General features: G+C 43.0%; 1 protein-coding gene across 1 annotated transcript in view; it reads left to right on the forward strand.

The window, feature by feature from the left end:
• Positions 1-18,383, forward strand: part of FBXO42 (F-box protein 42) — a 101,835-nt gene that overhangs the window by 67,256 nt on the left and 16,196 nt on the right. The window contains exon 4 of the mRNA XM_080803079.1: positions 1,025-1,159. Within this exon, the coding sequence (XP_080659205.1) occupies positions 1,025-1,159 (135 nt within the window). The remainder of the gene's footprint in view (positions 1-1,024; positions 1,160-18,383) is intronic.

The following is an 18,383-nucleotide window of genomic DNA, read 5'->3' on the forward strand; positions in this document are numbered from 1 at the left end:
AAGTCCCGCATCGGGCTCCCAACTCCGCGGGGAGTCTGCTTCTCCCTCTCACCTTCTCCTCGCTCATGCTCTCTCTCACTGTCTCTCTCTCTCAAATTAAAAAAAAAAAAAAAAAAAAAAAAAGGATATTGGAAATGTGGCTCTGGCAGTTATGCTTTTTGTCTGAGGTCAGCTAAACTCTGTCCTTTGTTATTTGCAGTTCTTAAACAATCTGAAGTATGGGCAGTGGACTTTCATAGGATTTTACTTCTTGGTAGAATCTCTGCCTCCACCTCCGCCTAGCCCTAGAGCATAATGATGTAGATTTAGATTAATTTTGCAGCTGTACTGAAATTTTACTCATTGAGCACTGTTAATCTGAATTCTTGTGTGCTTTTGCTGGAATGATACTCTTATTTAATGACAACATTGTCAGTTTGCTTAGTGTGCTCAGAAATAACATTTCCGTAGCCATTCTCTGGGACTTCTTTTATTATACACACACACACACACACACACACACACATATATGTATATATATTTTTTAAATTTATTATTTTTTATAATCTCTACACCCAGCCTGGGGCCCAAACTCATCAAGAGTTGTGTGCTTCTCCGACTGAGTCAGCCAGGTGCCCCGCTCTGGGCCTTATTTTAAAGAGTAATGTGAGGGGTGCCTGGGTGGCTCAGTTGGTTAAGCTTCTGCCTTTGGCTCAGGTCATGATTCTGGGGTCCTAGAGCCCTACATTGGGCTCCCTGCTCAGTAGGGAGCCTGCTTCTCCCTCTCCCTCTACTCCCTGGTTGTTCACGCGCTTTCTCTCTCTCTGTGTCAAATGAATAAATACAATCTTTAAAGAAAAAAAAAGAGTAATATGATATTAACCAATCTGAAGACAAGAGGCTGGTTATATAAAGACGGCACCTGGCAAAGAGTTGCAGAACATGTGAAATAATTGATCTTTTTTGAACGATATGGGCTATAATTACAGTGTTAGAGGGACTTCAGAGTTAAACATCAGCTATACATTTATTGTTTTCTTTCTAGGTGCATGCTATTACGATGCTAATCAGTCTATGTATGTGTTCGGAGGCTGTACCCAGAGCAGCTGCAATGCTGCCTTCAATGACCTCTGGAGACTTGACCTAAATAGCAAAGAGTGGATCCGACCTTTGGCTTCAGGTAAGAAAGAAAATGCGGATCTTTGTCCTCTTACCAGGTAACTCCCTGTGCATGGTAATTCTTTCTGGCTGTTTTGGTGTTGGTCTCTGGTGCTGGGGCCCCAGGTCCTTTGTCAGATCTGCTGTGTAAATGCCAAAAGTAATGTGTTTGTATAAGGTCTTTGAAATAAAAATTTAAAAAAAAGCTTTATCCTGAGTACTGGTGCACTGCCAGGATTGCTGGGCTACTGTGTGAATTCGTTTGTGTGGTTTTCTCAAGTGCTTGCACTGGTGTGATACGCTTTTTGGTATGAAGTTGAAGTAAGAGCAGACACACAGCATCGTGAGAACTATAGCTGACTGACAGAAGCTGTTGTCCCAGGGCTGAGAGCTCTGAATGAGTATCTTTTGTTGTCGCCAGCTCAGATATTTGGGGAGTGTATGGAACATGCCTCTGCTGGTTTCTCTCAACAACCCAGGAGTGTGGGAAGATTCTTGAGTAGGTACATTCCTGCACAGCCCCACTGTGCCACGGTTCTAGTAAAAAGCAACTGTTTTTTCCTTTTTGACCTCCCCTTTTTTGAGGCGGCTGGGGGATTTGTGTTTGCACGCTTGAGGCAGGACAGTTTGAAAAGATATAGCCACAAGATTGAAGGAGCTGGGGTGATGGAGAAGTAGAGTCCACTAAGCATCAAGCATGCTACGAGATTCATTGGCAAGCTTTCCCCAGACACTCATTTGGCTTTTCAAGGTCGGAATTCACTCTAGGACTAAAGAGACTGAGGTTTTCCTTGAGCAGATTCTTATTTAGGTCTTGATTTACTGCTTTGATTATTAGACGGGAAGTGACTTGGTGTAATAAGAAGTGCCCTGAGCTAAGAGTGAAGAGACCTGAGTTTCATTTCCTGGCATAACAGCCAGTTCACCATGTATCTGTGTATGGGCGACTGCATCTCTCTGGGATGAACACGGAGTAGGACTAGACGATTCTGTTTTATAGAGGGTTGGGAAGGCTGGTTTATGCTTCCCTTTTTTTCTGTGATGACTACTATGAATGTCTAGGCCAGGGACTTAAAACCTTTTTGAGATGAGGCTACATTTTGCTCCCCCAAAGCTGTAAGCTCCTGTTCCTTCCCTTGCAGTAGGCAAACATAGGAGGCAGGAGCCTACTGACGGCGGGTATTCACGAGTGGGGCTGGAGTGTGTATAGGTGAAATTCTCTATTAAAATCATTAGAGGGGCACCTGGGTGGCTCAGTGGGTTAAAGCCTCTGCCTTCTGCTCAGGTCATGATCCCAGGGTCCTGGGATCGAGCCCCGCATTGGGCTCTCTGCTTAGCAGGGAACTTGCTTCCCTTCCTCTCTCTCTGCCTGCCTCTCTGCCTGCTTGTGATCTCTGTCTGTCAAATAAATAAATAAAATCTTTAAAAAAAAATCATTAGAAAGATGACTAGGTGTTAATCTTTTAAAAATTTTGAAAGTTTGTACTATTTTAGGGCCCTCAGAATTGTGTGAGGGTTTTCTTTTCTAGCCCTTTGTCCCCTGTTGCACTTTGTGCAATATTAATATTTGGAATCATAGATTCAGAAATGTAGCAGATCTCTTCAGCTCAAGCATCCTGTTGCCACTGTACTTGGTGTCTAGGTCCCATTTCAGAGCAGCTTTGATTATTCTAATCACAAAATACCAATATCATCTTTCTCTGTCTTGTAACCAAGCTTTATGCCTCTGATAATTTGATATGGAGCTCTGGACTGTGGGACCTTCATAGCCTATTGCTAACTGCTGTGCTTAGTTTCCCTTATTTCTCCCTGTAAGGTAGACATGGGACTTTTTATTAAAACCACTAAGGCTATGTTTTGAAATCCCCAAGGTAGAAGTATCAGAGAAATAACTGACTTTAAAAATACAATGTTAGGGGTGCCTCGGTGGCTCTGTTGGTTGAGCATCAGGCTCAGGTCAAGATCTCAGGGTCGTGAGATTGAGCCCAGTATTGGGCTCCATGCTCAGTGGGGAGTCTGCTTGAGATTCTGTCTCTTCCATTCCCTCTCCCCCACTCTTGTGCATGTGCATGCGCTCTCTCTCAAGTAAAAATCTTTCAAAAAAATAAAAATACAATGTTCGACTCTTTACTTTTATAAAACATAGAAACTCCTGAAGGTTTGATTTTCTAACAAAGTGTCTCAAAGAATCTGCTAGCCACTTCACTCTAATCTACAATTAAAGCCTAATTTTAAAGGGGGAAAAACAGCTATTTGAAATGTCTACTTTTTAAACAAACAAACAAGCAATAGTTTTTAAAGAATCCTGTGAGATTTTCCTTCAGGCAGAAATCCCATGGGAAGATTGCCTGAGGAAATGTTTCTGCCTGCTGTCATGAGTTCCAACCAAATTACTTCCTAACTGAAACATCAGTGAGTCTTTCTGAACAAAACACAGTTGTTGATATATGCCTTGGTGTGCCTGACTCACCCATTTTAGTGCACGGGGGTGGGTAGGTTGGAAGGTGGCTAAAGGGAGGGTGCCTGCCACCCTTTGGTGTCAGCTGTGAAATCTTCTCACGTGTGAGCATTTGTAAGCATTGAGTATTCAAAGCACTAGCCTGAACAGGGTTGTCTCTTCGAGTGTAGTAGTGCAGAGAAGAGCATCCCATGAGCAGGAGAGGGCAGTCTCGTTTTGGAGCGGAGACTTTCCGGAGAGTGCTCCTGCGTCAGGCGTCTTTTTCCTTGCTCATGTGTTGATCCTGCAGATGACACTGGGGCCTTCTCATTTTTGGTGGTGTCCTCACCTGCTCAGGCTGCCATAGCAGCACACCATAGACTAGGGGCATAAACAACACAACTTCATCTCTCATAGTTCCGGAGGCTGGGAGTCCAAGGTCAGGGTGCTGGTGAGGGCTGTCTTCCTGGCTTTCAGACTGCCTTCTTGCTGTGTCCTCACCTGGCGGAGATAGTGTTCTGGTGCCTCATCCTCTTTATAAGAGCATTAGTCCCATTATAAAGGCCTCAACCTTATAACTTCATTAAACCTGGTTATTTCCCAAAGGTTCTATCTCCAAAGGCCACCACACCGATGTTAGGGCTTCAACATACAAATTTTGACAGGATACAATTCAGGCCGTAGCCATTAGAATTAATGTGACTTGCTCCTGAGTCCTTATTGTTAGTTCCTTTTGAAATGCTAGAAGTGCTCCATCTCGAGGGAGTGTGGTAGTAACCGGTGTTAGAATGACAACTCACATGTCTGAGTGAGACTTCAGGAGGCCTGGCTGGCTCAGTTGGTAGAACATGTGACTCTTGATCCCAGGGTCGTGAGTTCTAGCCCAACATTGGGTGTGGAGCCTACTGAAAAACCAAACAACCAAAAACAAACAAATAGAGGTACCTGGGTGGCCTAGTCGGTTAAGCATCTGCCTTTGGCTCAGGTCATGATCCCAGGGTCCTGAAATCAAGCTCTGTGTCAGGCTACCTGCCAGTGGGGAGCTGCTTTTCCCTCTCCTCCCTGCTTTCTCTCTCTCTCTCAAATAAATAAATAAAATCTTAAAAAAAAAAAAAAAAAAAAGGAAGGAAGAAAGAAAGAGCTGAGTGAGACCTACCTACAGCCAGTACTTCTCAGACATTTCCAGTGAAGTACCTCCTTCTCCTTTTACAGCTGTTGCTGCAGCCCCTCCTCTCATGAAGCGTATATTGTATTAGGGGAGAAACAAGAACAAATAGAAAGTATGGAGAGAGCAGGGAATGAGATAGAATAAGAGGGGAAGAGCTACTTTAAACAGGAGGCAACATTCTTTGCTGATTTGAGGGATAAAGAGTGGAGCGAGTGAGACTAGCATGTGCAAAGACCCCGGGACAGCAAAGAATGGAATGTATTGGAGGACCTGAAAGCAGACCTCTGTGGATGTAGCATGATGAGCAAGGAGTAGAGTGGTGGAGATGGAGTTGAGATATAGACAGGAGCCAATTCATTCATACCCCAAGGTCTGGGAGATTTTGAAATTTTAAGCAGAGGAATATTATGATCCAATTTGTATTTTTAAAGAACACTTTTGCTGCTGTTTAGGAAATAGATTGAAGCCATGAGAACAAAACAGAGACCATCCAGGAGGCCATCACAGTGGTATGAGTGAAGGAGGTGATGACTTGGGCTAGAGTCCTAGTAGAGAAAAAGGGTAACAGATGAACTTGAGCTAAAATTTTATGATAGAATCGATAGGACTTCTTGATGGTTTGACTGTGGGAGGGTGAGAGGGTCAGTCAAGGCTGATTTAGGTTTCAGGTTTGGCAGCTAGGCAGACAGTGGACCTCTTTGCTAAAATGGAGAATAAATGTTTGGAAGAGGGGTGCCTGGGCAGCGCAGTGGGTTGGGCCTCTGCCTTTGGCTCAGGTCATGGTCTTAGGGTCATGGGATCAACCCCTGCATCGGGCTTTCTGCTCAGCAGGGAGCCTGCTTCTCCCCCTCCCTCTGCCTGCCTCTCTGCCTACTTGTTATCTCTCTTTCTCTGTCAAATAAATAAATAAAGTCTTTAAAAATAAAAATAAATGTTGGGAAGAAGTTTAAGTTTTGATTTCTTTATACTTTTAAGTGATGGTATCCCATAATTAGTTGTTGTGAGAATTTGACATTTAAAATAGAGTGGCTACCTTCCCTTAAATGATGCTATAGCCCTTCCTTTTGTTTGGTTAATTCTGCTCTCATCACTGGCAGCAAATACTTACAAATTTCCTACCGTGTGTCTGGTATTGTTTCAGATGCTGGGGATACAGGAATGAATAAAACAGACAAAAATCCAACTCCTAGTGGAGATCAAATCCAAATGAGAGAAGACAGATATTTAAAAGGACAAATAGGGGCACCTGGGTGGCTCAGTGGGTTAAAACCTCTGCCTTCAGCTCTGGTTATGATCCCAGGGTACTGGGATTGAGCCCCACATTGGGCTCTCTGCTCAGCGGGGAGCCACCCCCGCCCCGCCCCGCCGCCTGCCTCTCTGCCTACTTGTGATCTCTGTCTGCCCAAAAAAATAAAAATAAAATAAAAGGACAAATAATGTTGGGCAACTGGGTGGCTGAGTTGGTTGAGTGTCTGACTTTGGTTCAGGTCATGATCTTGGGATCCTGGGATTGAGCCCTTTGTTAGGCTCTGTGCTCAGCAGGGAGGCTGCTTGTGCCTCTCCCACTGCTACTCCCCCTGCTTATGGTTGCATGCACTCGCTCTCTCTCAAATAAATAAAATCTTTTTAAAAAATAATAAATAGGGGTGCCTGGGTGGCTCAGTGGGTTAAAGCCTCTGCCTTCGGCTCGGTTCATGATCCCAGGGTCCTGGGATCGAGCCCCACATTGGGCTCTCTGCTCAGTGGGGAGCCTGCTTCCTTCTCTCTCTCTGCCTGCCTCTCTGCCTACCTGTGATCTCTGTCTGTCAAATAAATAAATAAAATCTTAAAAAGAAAAAAATCCCCAAGCCTGGGTCCCATTTAAATAAATAAATAAATAGATAAAATAAAAAATAATAAATAAATGACAGTATAATACAATATGTTAGAAGATGATTAAGCTACTGAAGGGAAATGATCGCATGTTAAGGGGGTCAGGGATAGGGGAACTATGAGTGCCCAGGGTAGACCTCACGGAGGAGGCAACATTAAAATGAAGACTTGAATGGGTAAAAGAAGTGAAGCGAGTGGATATCTAAGGAAACAACATTACAAACAGAGAGAAGAGCCAATGCAAAGGTCCAGAGGTGGGAGTGTGCTTGCGATAGTCCATGGATAATGAGAAATCAGTGTGACTAGCAACAGGTAAAGAAAGGAGACTATCCTAGCAGAGGGGGTTGGGCAAATAATGGAGGGGAATGTGTCATACATATATGGTTTCTTGGCTGTTGTAGGGAGTTTTTCACATTTTTTTGAGTGAAGTGACTGGTTGTTTGGGGTTGTGAGAAGCCTGTGTAAGAGGACAAGTGTGGCAGTGAGGAAGCCAGCTAAGAAATGGTAGCAATAATCCAGGCGAGAAATGACGGTGACATGGACTAGGGTGTTGTCAGAAAGTTAAGAACTGAATGGATTGGACACAGCCAACAGGATTTGAATGTGAAGTATGAAAGAGGTGTCAAGGATGGCCCTAGTGATTTTTAGCCTGGGCATTTGAAGGAATGGCGCTGCCATTAACTGAGGCGGGTAAGACTGTGGGTGGTCAAGGTTGGTAAAGTGCAGGAGTTGTGAGAAATTCAGTTTGAAACATACAACGTTGAAACACACATTTGGACCTCCAAGTGGAGATGTGTCTGGAGTTCTGGGAGATAGCATGGAAGTTATTAGCATATGGATAGATTTAAAACCATGAGGCTGGGTGAGATTGCCAGGGGAGTGAGTGAGGATAGTAGAGGAGGGTAAGTAGAGGAGGGTAAGTCTGGGACATAGATCTCCATATTTGGAGATCAGCGAGAAGAGGGGAAACAGCAAAAAACTAGAAAAGGAACACCTGAGGAGGTGGGGAAAAACCAGGAGAACATGGCATCTTAGAAGTCGCCATACTTGGAAGTGTTTTCAGGAGAAAGATGATCAGCTCGGTCCTGCACAGCGAAGAGATCAAGTCATTTGAGGACTTAGAACTGTCCTTAAAATTAGTATAGAGTATTTTTTTTTTAAAGATTTTGTTTATTTATTTGACAGAGATCACAAGTAGGCAGAGGCAGGCAGAGAGGAGGAAGCAGGCGCCCTCTCTGCCCAGCAGAGAGCCTCATGCGGGGCTCGATAGCCCAATGCAGGGCTCTATCCCAGGACCCTGGGATCATGATCTGAGCTGAAGGCAGAGGCTTTAACCCACTGAGCCACCCAGGTGCCCCAGTATAGAGTATTTTCAATGAGAATTGTCCTTAAATTCAGTAAAGAGTATTTCCAATAAGCGATAAGGATGAAAGCATATTTGAAAAGGTTTCAAGACAATGGGAAGAGAGAAATTGAAGACAGGAAGTATAAACAGTGCATTACAGTTTTTGAAGTTTTGTTGTAAAAGAGAACAGAGAAACAAGATGCTAAGTGGAGGAGAATATAGAATTGAGAGGTTTATTTATTTTTTAATTTAATTTTATTTTTTCCAGTGTTCCAAAATTCATTGTTTATGTACCACACCCAGTGCTCCATCCAATACGTGCCCTCCTTAATACCCACCACCAGCCTCACCCAACCCCCCACCCCCCTCCCAAGAGGTTTATTTTTGAGATGACAGATTGTATAGCAAATTCATGCTGATGGGAGTAATCTAGAGGGAGGAATGGGTGTGGATGGAGAGAAAGGATTGTTAGAGCTGTGTCCTCCAGTGGTGAGAAAGGCAGGGGAGTTGGTTTTGGATGGGAGCATTCACCATTTATCCAAAGGAACAGGAAGGGTTAAGTGATTACAGATGCTGGTGGATGGATAGATGTGGGAACTGGTGGAAGTTATTACTGATTGCTTTATCACTCAGATAAAATAACTGAGGGTGGGACAGAACAGAAGCCTTTGGAAATCCTGGCAGGTGATTATGAATGTACAATTGTCTACATTGTAGTCTTTGCCAGAAGGTTCTAGGAAGTTGAATGTTCCACCTTCTGGTGGTGTACTAAGGGAACACCTTAATTCTTAATCAGCCTGTGTTTGATTCCCAAAGTAACTGCACAGTTCTTGGGATAGGTTCTTCAAAAGACTAAGGTTTAAACTGTTTCTAAAATACCCTTTCATCAGACTGGGGCTAATTTTGGCATCTGTTTAATATATAATAACATCATCAGTCACAACCTCTTTTGGTTACTTCAAATCACAGTAGAGATTTTCAAGTATACATTTTTACACTTAAAATTGGAGTGTTCTGATTTTCAAAACTTCTTAAACATTAGCCAACACCCGTTTACAGAAAGGGAACAAATTTCAGTATTCGAATTTTCCACCAGTAGGAGAGTTGGTAAATGTTAGGGGAAGATTTTTAAAGCTCAGACTGTCATGTCTGTTAACTAGTCCCGGAGCGCAGTAGATTTTTCCACTACATTCTCCCCATAGAATCTTCTTTCCCAATAAATGCTTTTGCTTTTCATTTTCTTCCCTGTCAGTCACACATGCAGTTTCAAGTGACAGCTTATGGTTTGGGACCTTTGTTTTAGAAAACAGGGAAGAGATACACAACTGAGCCCGAGCCATGTTCTGGTCTTGGCCTTACCACTCCTGAGCCACTTGCCGCTGAACTTAAACCTTAATCACTTCTGCATTCTTTGGGCCTTGATTTCCTTCTCTGTGATCACTGTTTCCTTCTCTAGGATCACTGTTTCTAGAAATCCCATAGCAGGGCACCTGGGTGGCTCAGTGGGTTAAATCCTCTGCCTTCAGCTCAGGTCATGATCTCAGGGTCCTGGGATGGAGCCCCGCATCGGGCTCTCTGCTCAGCAGGGAGCCTGCTTCCTCCCCACTCTCTCTCTGCCTGCCTCTCTGCCTACTTGTGATCTGTCTGTCAAATAAATAAAATCTTCAGAAAAAATAAGAAAAATTAAAGAAAAAACAAAAATCCCATAGCAGATCACTTTTATCCAAGTCAACTAAAAATAATAAAAATAATACATTGCTCAGCCTCATATCAGACTCACCTTATCTGAAGGAGTTGGGGATAGAGTGGTGGATCTTTTAAAAAAAAAAAATGGAACATGTCTCAGTTGATTCTAAACCTAGCTAAATTTGGAAATCCTGAATCCCTACAGAATCTTATGGCTTTCTTACTGTGCAGTCTGTGACCTAACTTTGTTATCACAGTCTGTTAGGTGAGTGTATAATGTGCAGAGCTGTACTCCCTGACTGTTAAGAAAGGATGGGTGCTCTGTGCCCTCTTCACTGCCGCTTTGTAAAAAGGGCTGCCTTTTACCCTGGTTAGTCAAGAGTAGCCTACTGTCTGAGGAAATGTGTATGGACATCCGTGAGAGGGCTTTGGGGGTGGAGTGTTGGTGGTCTCAAATTCTTTAAACATATTATCTAACCTTCAAACCAACCCCGTTAGGTTGGCACTCTTATCCCCATTTTACAGATGAGGAAGCTGAAGCTCAGAGAATCACCTAGTAATTTATCTAAGATCACACAGCCAATGAATGATGGAGCAGTGATTGAAACCCAAGATTTAAAAAAAAAAGAAAGAGAAACCCAAGATTTTGTCTCTAAAGTCTGTGTTCTTTCTGCTCTGTCATGCTGTGAGTGAGTAGTTTCATTTTCTGTATAATTTATTTCACATTATCTGTTTTTTTAAAACTTTTATCTGTTCCAAGATCCTGTCTCAGGATACGTTACATTTAATCTTAATGTCTTCTTACATTCCTCCTGGCTATGACAGTTTCTCAGGCTTTCCTTGTTTGATGATTTTCACAGTTTTGAGGAGTACTGTCGGATACTTTGTGGACTGTCATTTGGTTTGGGTTTGTCTGAGGTTTTTCTTATGGTTAGATTAGAGTTACAGGGTTAGGAGGAGGAACACCACAGCAGTAAAGCATCCTCATCATATGCTGTCAAGAGAACATACTAGGAACATGGTTTATTGCTTTTGATAATTTGATCACCTGGCTGAGATAGTGTGTCTTAGATTTTTCTACAGTAAAATTTTTCTCCTTTTTTTGCCCTTTCTTTAAAATTATTTTTTCAGGGTGCTGGGTGGCTCAGTTGGTTACATGTCCAACTCTTGATCTCAGCTCAGGTCTTGATCTCAGGGTTGTGAGTTCAGGCCCATGTTGGACTCCACACTGGGCATGGAGCCTACTTTAAAAAAACTGTTTTTTCTAGTTTATTTTTCTTTCTTTTCCTGTGATTCCCTTTATTTGTAGTTGCCCTTGGTTCTTGATCTTCCTTTGAATTGGGGCGGGGGGAATAACTGAGCTATCTGGTGTTATGTCTATCATCAGAGTCAGGAAAGGATAATGAGCATAGGGTGTGTCGTTTGAAGAAAAATTTTCACAGCTTAGGGAGTTTTTTTTTTTTTTTAAGATTTTTATTTATTTGACAGATACAGAGAGAGCACAGGTAGACAGAGCAGCAGGCAGAGGGAGAGGGAGAAGCAGGCTCTCTGCTGAGCAGGGAGCCCAATGTGGGGCTCGATCCATGGACCCTGAGATCATGACCTGAGCTGAAGGCAGACGCTTAACTGACTGAGCCACCCAGGCACCCCTTAGGGAATTTTTAAATATCAATAAGACTTGGGTGCCTGGGTGGCTCAGTGGGTTGAGCCTCTGCCTTCGGCTCAGGTCATGATCTCGGGGTCCTGGGATCGAGTCCCACATCGGGCTCTCAGCTCAGCAGGGAGCCTGTTCCTCCCCTCTCTCTCTGCCTGCCTCTCTGCCTACTTGTGATCTCTCTCTATCAAGTGGATGGATAAAATCTTTAAAAATATATATATATATATATCAATAAGACTTTTTAAGACTTTTTGGTGGGGAGCAGAATGCTGAAGACAACATCTATTTTATTATGACCTTGCACATCCAGATCTTTCCAGCTACCTAGAGCCAAAAGCTCTACTGGAAATAATTTGTTTCGTTAGGACTGTTCCCTAAACGAGTAATCACATCTTCCAAAATCACTGAGTAATCCAGCAGAAAAGCTAGTTTACTTTCGGAGTTGGGCAGCAAAAAGAAAGTGTTGGTCATATCAGATGTCTGTGGGAAGGCCAGGATATCCTTAGAAGCTGGAAAGTTCTGGAACTGTCTAGAAATAACTGCCCAAAGTATCATTGTTTCTCTTACTGTGTAAATGATACCTTAAAAATGATGCAGATCGGGCTCTTGGAATCCACAGATGTTTTGCTGTCCTGTGTCTGGTAGAAAAGCTTAGTCTTAGGTTCCCTGCTGCCCTTTCCTGAGCCTGTGGTAACGTGTCCAAGAAATGTCAAAACAAATAAGGGAGTGTGGGGCTGATAACCTGGCACCAGGTATAACCAAAACAGCTAAGCAGAAGAGTCTGTTCTGGAAAAGATCACACAGTCCTTTCCTCATTTTAGGTCCCAGGTGTCAGTGTAGACATTGAAATGGCTGAATGTGGAATTTTTAAAAATAATGTATTAGTGTACTTAATCATAGGCATTAGATTCTGCCTTTTAACATTGTTTTGCATCTAAACACTTTAATATATATATATTTTAAGATTTTATTTATTTATTTGACAGAGAGATCACAAGTAGGCAGAGAGGCAGGCGGTGGGGGGGGGGGGTGGAGAAGCAAGCTCCCCGCTGAGTAGAGAGCCTGATGCGGGACTCGATCCCAGGATCCTGGGATCGTGACCTGAGCCGAAGGCAGAGGCTTTAAACCACATGATGTCATCATGCAAAATGAAGTTTACTGTGCTCATAACATAACACACATCTGAGAATGCCAGTTATGTGGAGATGAGAGAGGTGGAAGCTTTGATAAATATTGGACCATATAACAAGAGGACATACATGCCTTTCAAATACACTCCAAGCTTCTGCTCTCTGTCCTAGAAACAGGCCATTAGGGGTGCCTGGATGGTTCAGTCAGTTAAGCATCTGCTTTCCTTGGGTCATGATCTCAGGATCCTGGGATCGGGTCCCAGGTCGGGCTCCCTGCTCAGTGGGGAGTCTGCTTGTCCCTCTCCCTCTGCGCCTCTTTCTCTCTCTCTCTCAAATAAATAAATAAAATCTTTTTAAAAAAGAAAACCACCTCTCGGCTTTCATATCTGTGCACTGTTACTTGTCTACCTACCATCTTGACAAGCAGTTTTTGGTTGCTTTGGGGTTTCCTGTGCAGTAAAACTCTCAAACCATCTAGTGTTTCTGTTTTTCTCAGGTCTCCACATAACCTGCCCTCCCCCCAGCAGTTCTTGTTGTGTTATGAGCACAGTGAACTTCATTTTGCATGATGCCTTATCCCTGTGCATCTCCGTGGCTATATAGATTTATTGATTTTACTTTGTGTCCTGAGTGAAATTGCAGAAGGCTAATCTTACTTAGGGAGAACACAAGATACTGTCCTGGAGTCAGTCCTGATTCCTACCCCATGGATGACACTGTTGGTTTTTCGGACACTTAGCAGTGCCTTGTACCAGTTCCTGCCCAGTGCGTGTATTTTGTTTGCTTATTCTCTGTACAGTCAGGGTTGGTCCAGTTTCTCAAGTTTTCTAGCTCTTGTAACTTTGAGAAGATTTGTAAGAGATCTACCAGGTGGTCTTTCTCAGTGGGTGAGGATTGTGATGGGTCATTTATTAACTTGAAATATCAACTTCAATCCTAGGAGACTGCCTTATCCTTTCAAAGCTTGGAAGCCACCTCTCATCTCTTTGGGAAATGAACTCCTGCAGTGTTGCTTTAAGGAACCCTTCTTTTCACACAAGCGGTCCCCCTGATAATTTCCTGTGTTCCATAAGTCTCTCTGGAAGTGCTTATGGGCTGTGGATTGTATATTTGATTTGTTAACCTTTATGCTGTGTTCCTTTTTTGCCTTCTTCCCCATTTTAGTAAGGTTTCTGAAAACCATTGCCCAGGCTTAAAATGTTTCTTGCTGTTTGTTTGGTTTACATATATGAGTTGTAGCATGATTGCATTTTATTTAAGGAATATGTTCTTGAAGACCTCACATAATGAATTTTCTGGCAGTGGATCAGTGGTCTTTCTGTTTACTGGGTAAAGCAGTAGGTGATGTGATGTGACAGTGGTATAAACATGGTTGACAGTTCACTCTGTCAGCTCAGACATTAGCTATTTCTTTTTTCTTAACAATACTTTTTAAGACATAATTTACGTATAGTAAAATGAGCAGATTTTAAGTACACAACTCAGACTTACAAAAGTATGTATACAGGGGCACCTACATGGCTGTCAGTTGATGTCCAGCTCTTGATTTCAGCTCAGGTCATGCTCTCAGAGTCGTTCGATCGAGCCCTGTGTCAGGCTCTGCGGTCAGCAGGGAGTCTGCTTAAGATTCTCTCTCCTTCTCCTCCCACCACTCTCTTTCTCAAACCTTAAAAACAAAAACAAAAACAGAGGCACCTGGGTGGCTCAGTGGATTAAGCCTCTGCGCTCAGCTTGGGTCATGATCTCAGGGTCCTGGGATCGAGCCCTGCATCGGGCTTTCTGCTCAGCGGGAAGCCTGCTTCCCCCCCTGCCTTTGTCTGCCTCTCTGCCTGCTTGTGATCTCTGTCAAATAAATAAATAAAATCTTTAAAACAAAACAAAACAAAACAAAAACAGTAGTAGGGCACCTGGGTGGCTCAGTTGTTTTCTCTTGATTTCAGTTCAGGTCATAATCTCAGGGTTGTTAGATCAAGCCCCATGTCAGGCTCTACGCTGGGTTTGGAGTCTGCTTAAGATCTCTCTCTCCCTTCCCCTCTGCCCCTCTCCCCACAACACATGTGTGCTCACCTGAAAAAAAAAAAAGAATAAATAAAACACATTGAAAATAAAAGAAGTATGTATACAGCCATGTGATTATCACCCAGGTCAAGATACAAAATACTTCTACCCCCTCAGAAAGTTCCCTCATGCCCTTTCCTGTCAGTACCACTCCCCACAGAGGTAACCACCTTTTGACTTCTTCGTGATTTGAGATTCATCTTGGTTTGTTTGCGATTCATCTGCATTTTTTTTTTTTTAAAGATTTATTTATTTATTTATTTGACAGAGATCACAAGTAGGCAGAGAGGCAGGCAGAGAGAGAGAGGAGGAAGCAGGCTCCCTGCTGAGCAGAGAGCCCGATGCGGGGCTCGATCCCAGGACTCTGGGACCATGACCTGAGCCGAAGGCAGAGGCTTTAACCCACTGAGCCACCCAGGTGCCCTGATTCATCTGCATTTACCAGTGGTTTATTCTTTCTCGTTGCTGTGAGTGCTCTATGATGTGAATATACTTTTTTTTTCGTCCGTCCTCTTGTTGATGGATGTTGGAGTTATTTCCATTTTGAATATAGTTGGGAGTTAACATTCTTATATAAGTTTATGGACATATCATTCATTTTTTAAAAAATTTTTTAAAAGATTTTATTTATTTATTTGACAGACAGAGATCACAAGTAGGCAGAGAGGCAGGCAGAGAGAGAGGAGGAAGCAGGCTCCCCGCGGAGCAGAGAGCCCGATGCGGGGCTCTATCCCAGGATCTTGGGATCATGACCTGAGCTGAAGGCAGAGGCTTTAACCCACTGAGCCACCCAGGGGCCCCATATCATTCATTTCTTAAGACCTACTAGGTCTTAAGGGGTGGGGCCTGCCTGGCTCAGTCGGTAGGGCATGCGACTCCTGATTTTGGGATTGTAAATTCAAGCCCCACATTGGGTGTGGAGATTACTGAAAAATAATAATAACTCTTAAAAAAAAAAAAAGAAAAGGAATATTCTAGATATGGTGAGTATCCCAGAGAGTTCTCTGTTCACTTAGTCCTGCTCTAAATAGAAAGATCTGATGGTAGATAGCAAAGTATTACAGAGGGTTGAGGAGGAAAGACTTTGTGTCCAGTAATTAAAGGTACTGCTCATAATGAGGGCGTCCCCACCTAAAGTGATGGGAGGAATGTGTTGGGAGAGGGAGGGAGGCTGGTGGGTAACACCATTAAGAGCTTGGGTTTTGTGCTAGGCAGACACAGGTTTGTATCAGATCTCTGTTGCTTAGTAACTGGCGACCTTAAATGGGGTATTTAACATCTCATTTGCCTTAACTTTAGAGTAGAGATGGTAATACCTACCTTTTCCTAGCTTCTGTTCCGATTCTATCCCATACGGTGTTCAGCTGGAGAGGGGATATAGAATCTGATGAATTTGACACCTTTATATATATTGAAGTGCCAGCTATGGAGTGGGGAGTGGCCAGAAGTTACCCTCACGTTCCCAGAGCTTGAAAAGTGATCTCATTCATCTGTCTGTATTCATTTTCATGCCTTTATTTATTGTTTATAGCCAGTGCTGTCCTAGCTATAGCAGTACGGACATGAGTAAGATGCAGGGTCTGTTGGGGAAAAACAGACAATAAACCAGTCAGTCAGTACAAAGAGAATATAAAGCACTAAGAAGAGAATAACTGCTGGCTCCAGAGAGCAGACGGCGTGTTTAAAGTAAGTTATAAGGGTGCCTGTGTGTCTCAGTCACACACAAGTCCTAAAGAAGCCCGTGTCTGTGCATCTGACTCTTGATTTCAGCTCGGGTCATGATCTCAGGGTCGTGGGATTGAGCCCTGTGTCAGAATCCGTGCTCAGCACGGAATTTGCTTGTACCTTTCCCTCTGCTCCTCCCCCTCCTCTCCTCTCTCTCCCTCAAATAAATAAATAAAATCTTTTTAAAAAAATAAGTTATAAACTATATCAAGCCAGGACTTCTGTGTGGACGCATGGATTTTTAAAGGAAATCTAATTTATGAAGAGAGAAGTAGCACACTAATGAATTTGGGTTCTTTTCACAATTTGTTACAATTTATTTTTAAGGCCAGTTATGTGTTTTTATTAAGATGATTTGCTTTTGATTAAAATGACTGTGAAGGGGCACCTGGGTGGCTCAGTGGGTTAAAGCCTCTGCCTTCAGCTCAGGTCATGATCCCAGGGTGCTGGGATCGAGCCTCGCATTGGGCTCTCTGCTGGGGAGCCTGCTTCCTCCTCTCTGTCTGCCTGCCTCTCCACCTACTTTTGATCTCTCTCTGTCAAATAAATAAATAAAATCTTAAAAAAATAAAATAAAATGACTGTGAAGTATTTTAAACATTTTTCTGTTTCCATAGAAGGAAGGCACTCAGGGGCCCAGATAACCACTTTCATGGGCTAATCTTTGTGAAGAAGGCATAGGATATTACTTTAGCTACTACTTTCTTTGTTTTATTAGCTCCTTCCTCATCCCTGGACCCGTTCCTGGTTAATCTTTGTTATGAGTTGGTGATTTCTCCTTGTCTCCTCTAGCCATTTGCAGTCCTGGAAACATCCTGGATCTGCGGTGGTCTCAGGAGGTGTGCATGAGAGCAGAGCCAGTGGGTTCCTCTAGGAAAGGAAGGAGTCCTTCCTGTTTATGTATAAAGTTCAGAACCTGGGATTTTTCCAGAATACATGCTTTTCTAAGGTGGGTACACTTTCTCTCCTGCTGGAGAGAAGAGTGGGAATATTTGCATAGCACAAATCTGTGTAAACCTTGGTCTTCCAGGGGAGAGAATAAATAAGATTATTCCGTATTTCAGTTTGGCTCTCTCCTGCCTCACTAGGATTTTCCTGTTTTGATACCAGGCCAGAAACTTTATGACTAGCAACATTGTTTTTACTTCTAAACAGAGCTACTTCAAAGGGTACCCACTCTCCAACCCCCATTAGAACTGCAGTTAACAAGTTAACAGATTAAGCGGACTGTGGCCCTCCTCTCTTCCAGGAAAAATTGAATCAAAAGACTGCTTGAAAGGGTAACAAGGAACTATTATTGGTTTCATGTTGTTAATTTTTAGCTGATAAGTGCTATCCTATTCATCAAGTGGCCTTTCACGTGGGTTTATTTAGAAAGGAAAACAGTGCCAGTAGGGAATTTCTTTTTGTTAATGCCTGTGGCATATGCAGGCATACAGGATCTAAACATTTCTCATGCCCATTACAAAAGTTCTTCTTGTTGTGGATGTCCTGTAAGTGACTCAAGGAGTGATGTTTTTTAAAATGTGAGTATAATTATAATAATAAAATGTATGCCTTGAAACCCGAGATCCAGACAGGCTTTGTCTAATATCAGTGAATTGTTTTGATATCAATCAGTACCTTTCTGGCTATTTTGCAACTGAAGAATGAAATAGGAAAAGAAGGGGCGCCTGGGTGGTTCAGTGGGTTAAGCTTCTGCCTTCGGCTCAGGTCATGGTTCCAGGGCCCTGGGATTGAGCACCGCATTGGGCTCTCTGCTCAGCGGGGAGCCTGCTTCCCCCTCTCTCTCCGCCTGCATCTCTGCCTACTTGTGATCTCTCTCTGTCAAATAAATAAATAAAATCTTAAAAAAAAAAAGAAAAGAAAAAGAAATAGGGAAAGAAAAAAAAAAAAACGGCAGTGTAAGGGAGACACCCCAAAAAGTGTTTGGCCTCATCCCTGCTGAGTGACTAGCTGGAGCCTCCAGGGTAGGTTGTGATTCACTGGAGCCACTTCTCATCCCAGCTCAGGAGGGATCTTTAACCATTTGGTTTCCGTGGATGCATTTGGTTCAGCATTTTCCTAAGAAATAGTTCTTGCCCTTTAGGATAGTAAAATCTTATCGGGAGACTCTAAATGGATAATTTTAACACAGTGTGCTAAGTTCTGGGACTGAAGTAGATACA

This window comes from Martes martes (genome assembly GCF_963455335.1).
Source record: "Martes martes genome assembly, chromosome: 4".
Classification (NCBI taxonomy): domain Eukaryota; kingdom Metazoa; phylum Chordata; class Mammalia; order Carnivora; family Mustelidae; genus Martes; species Martes martes.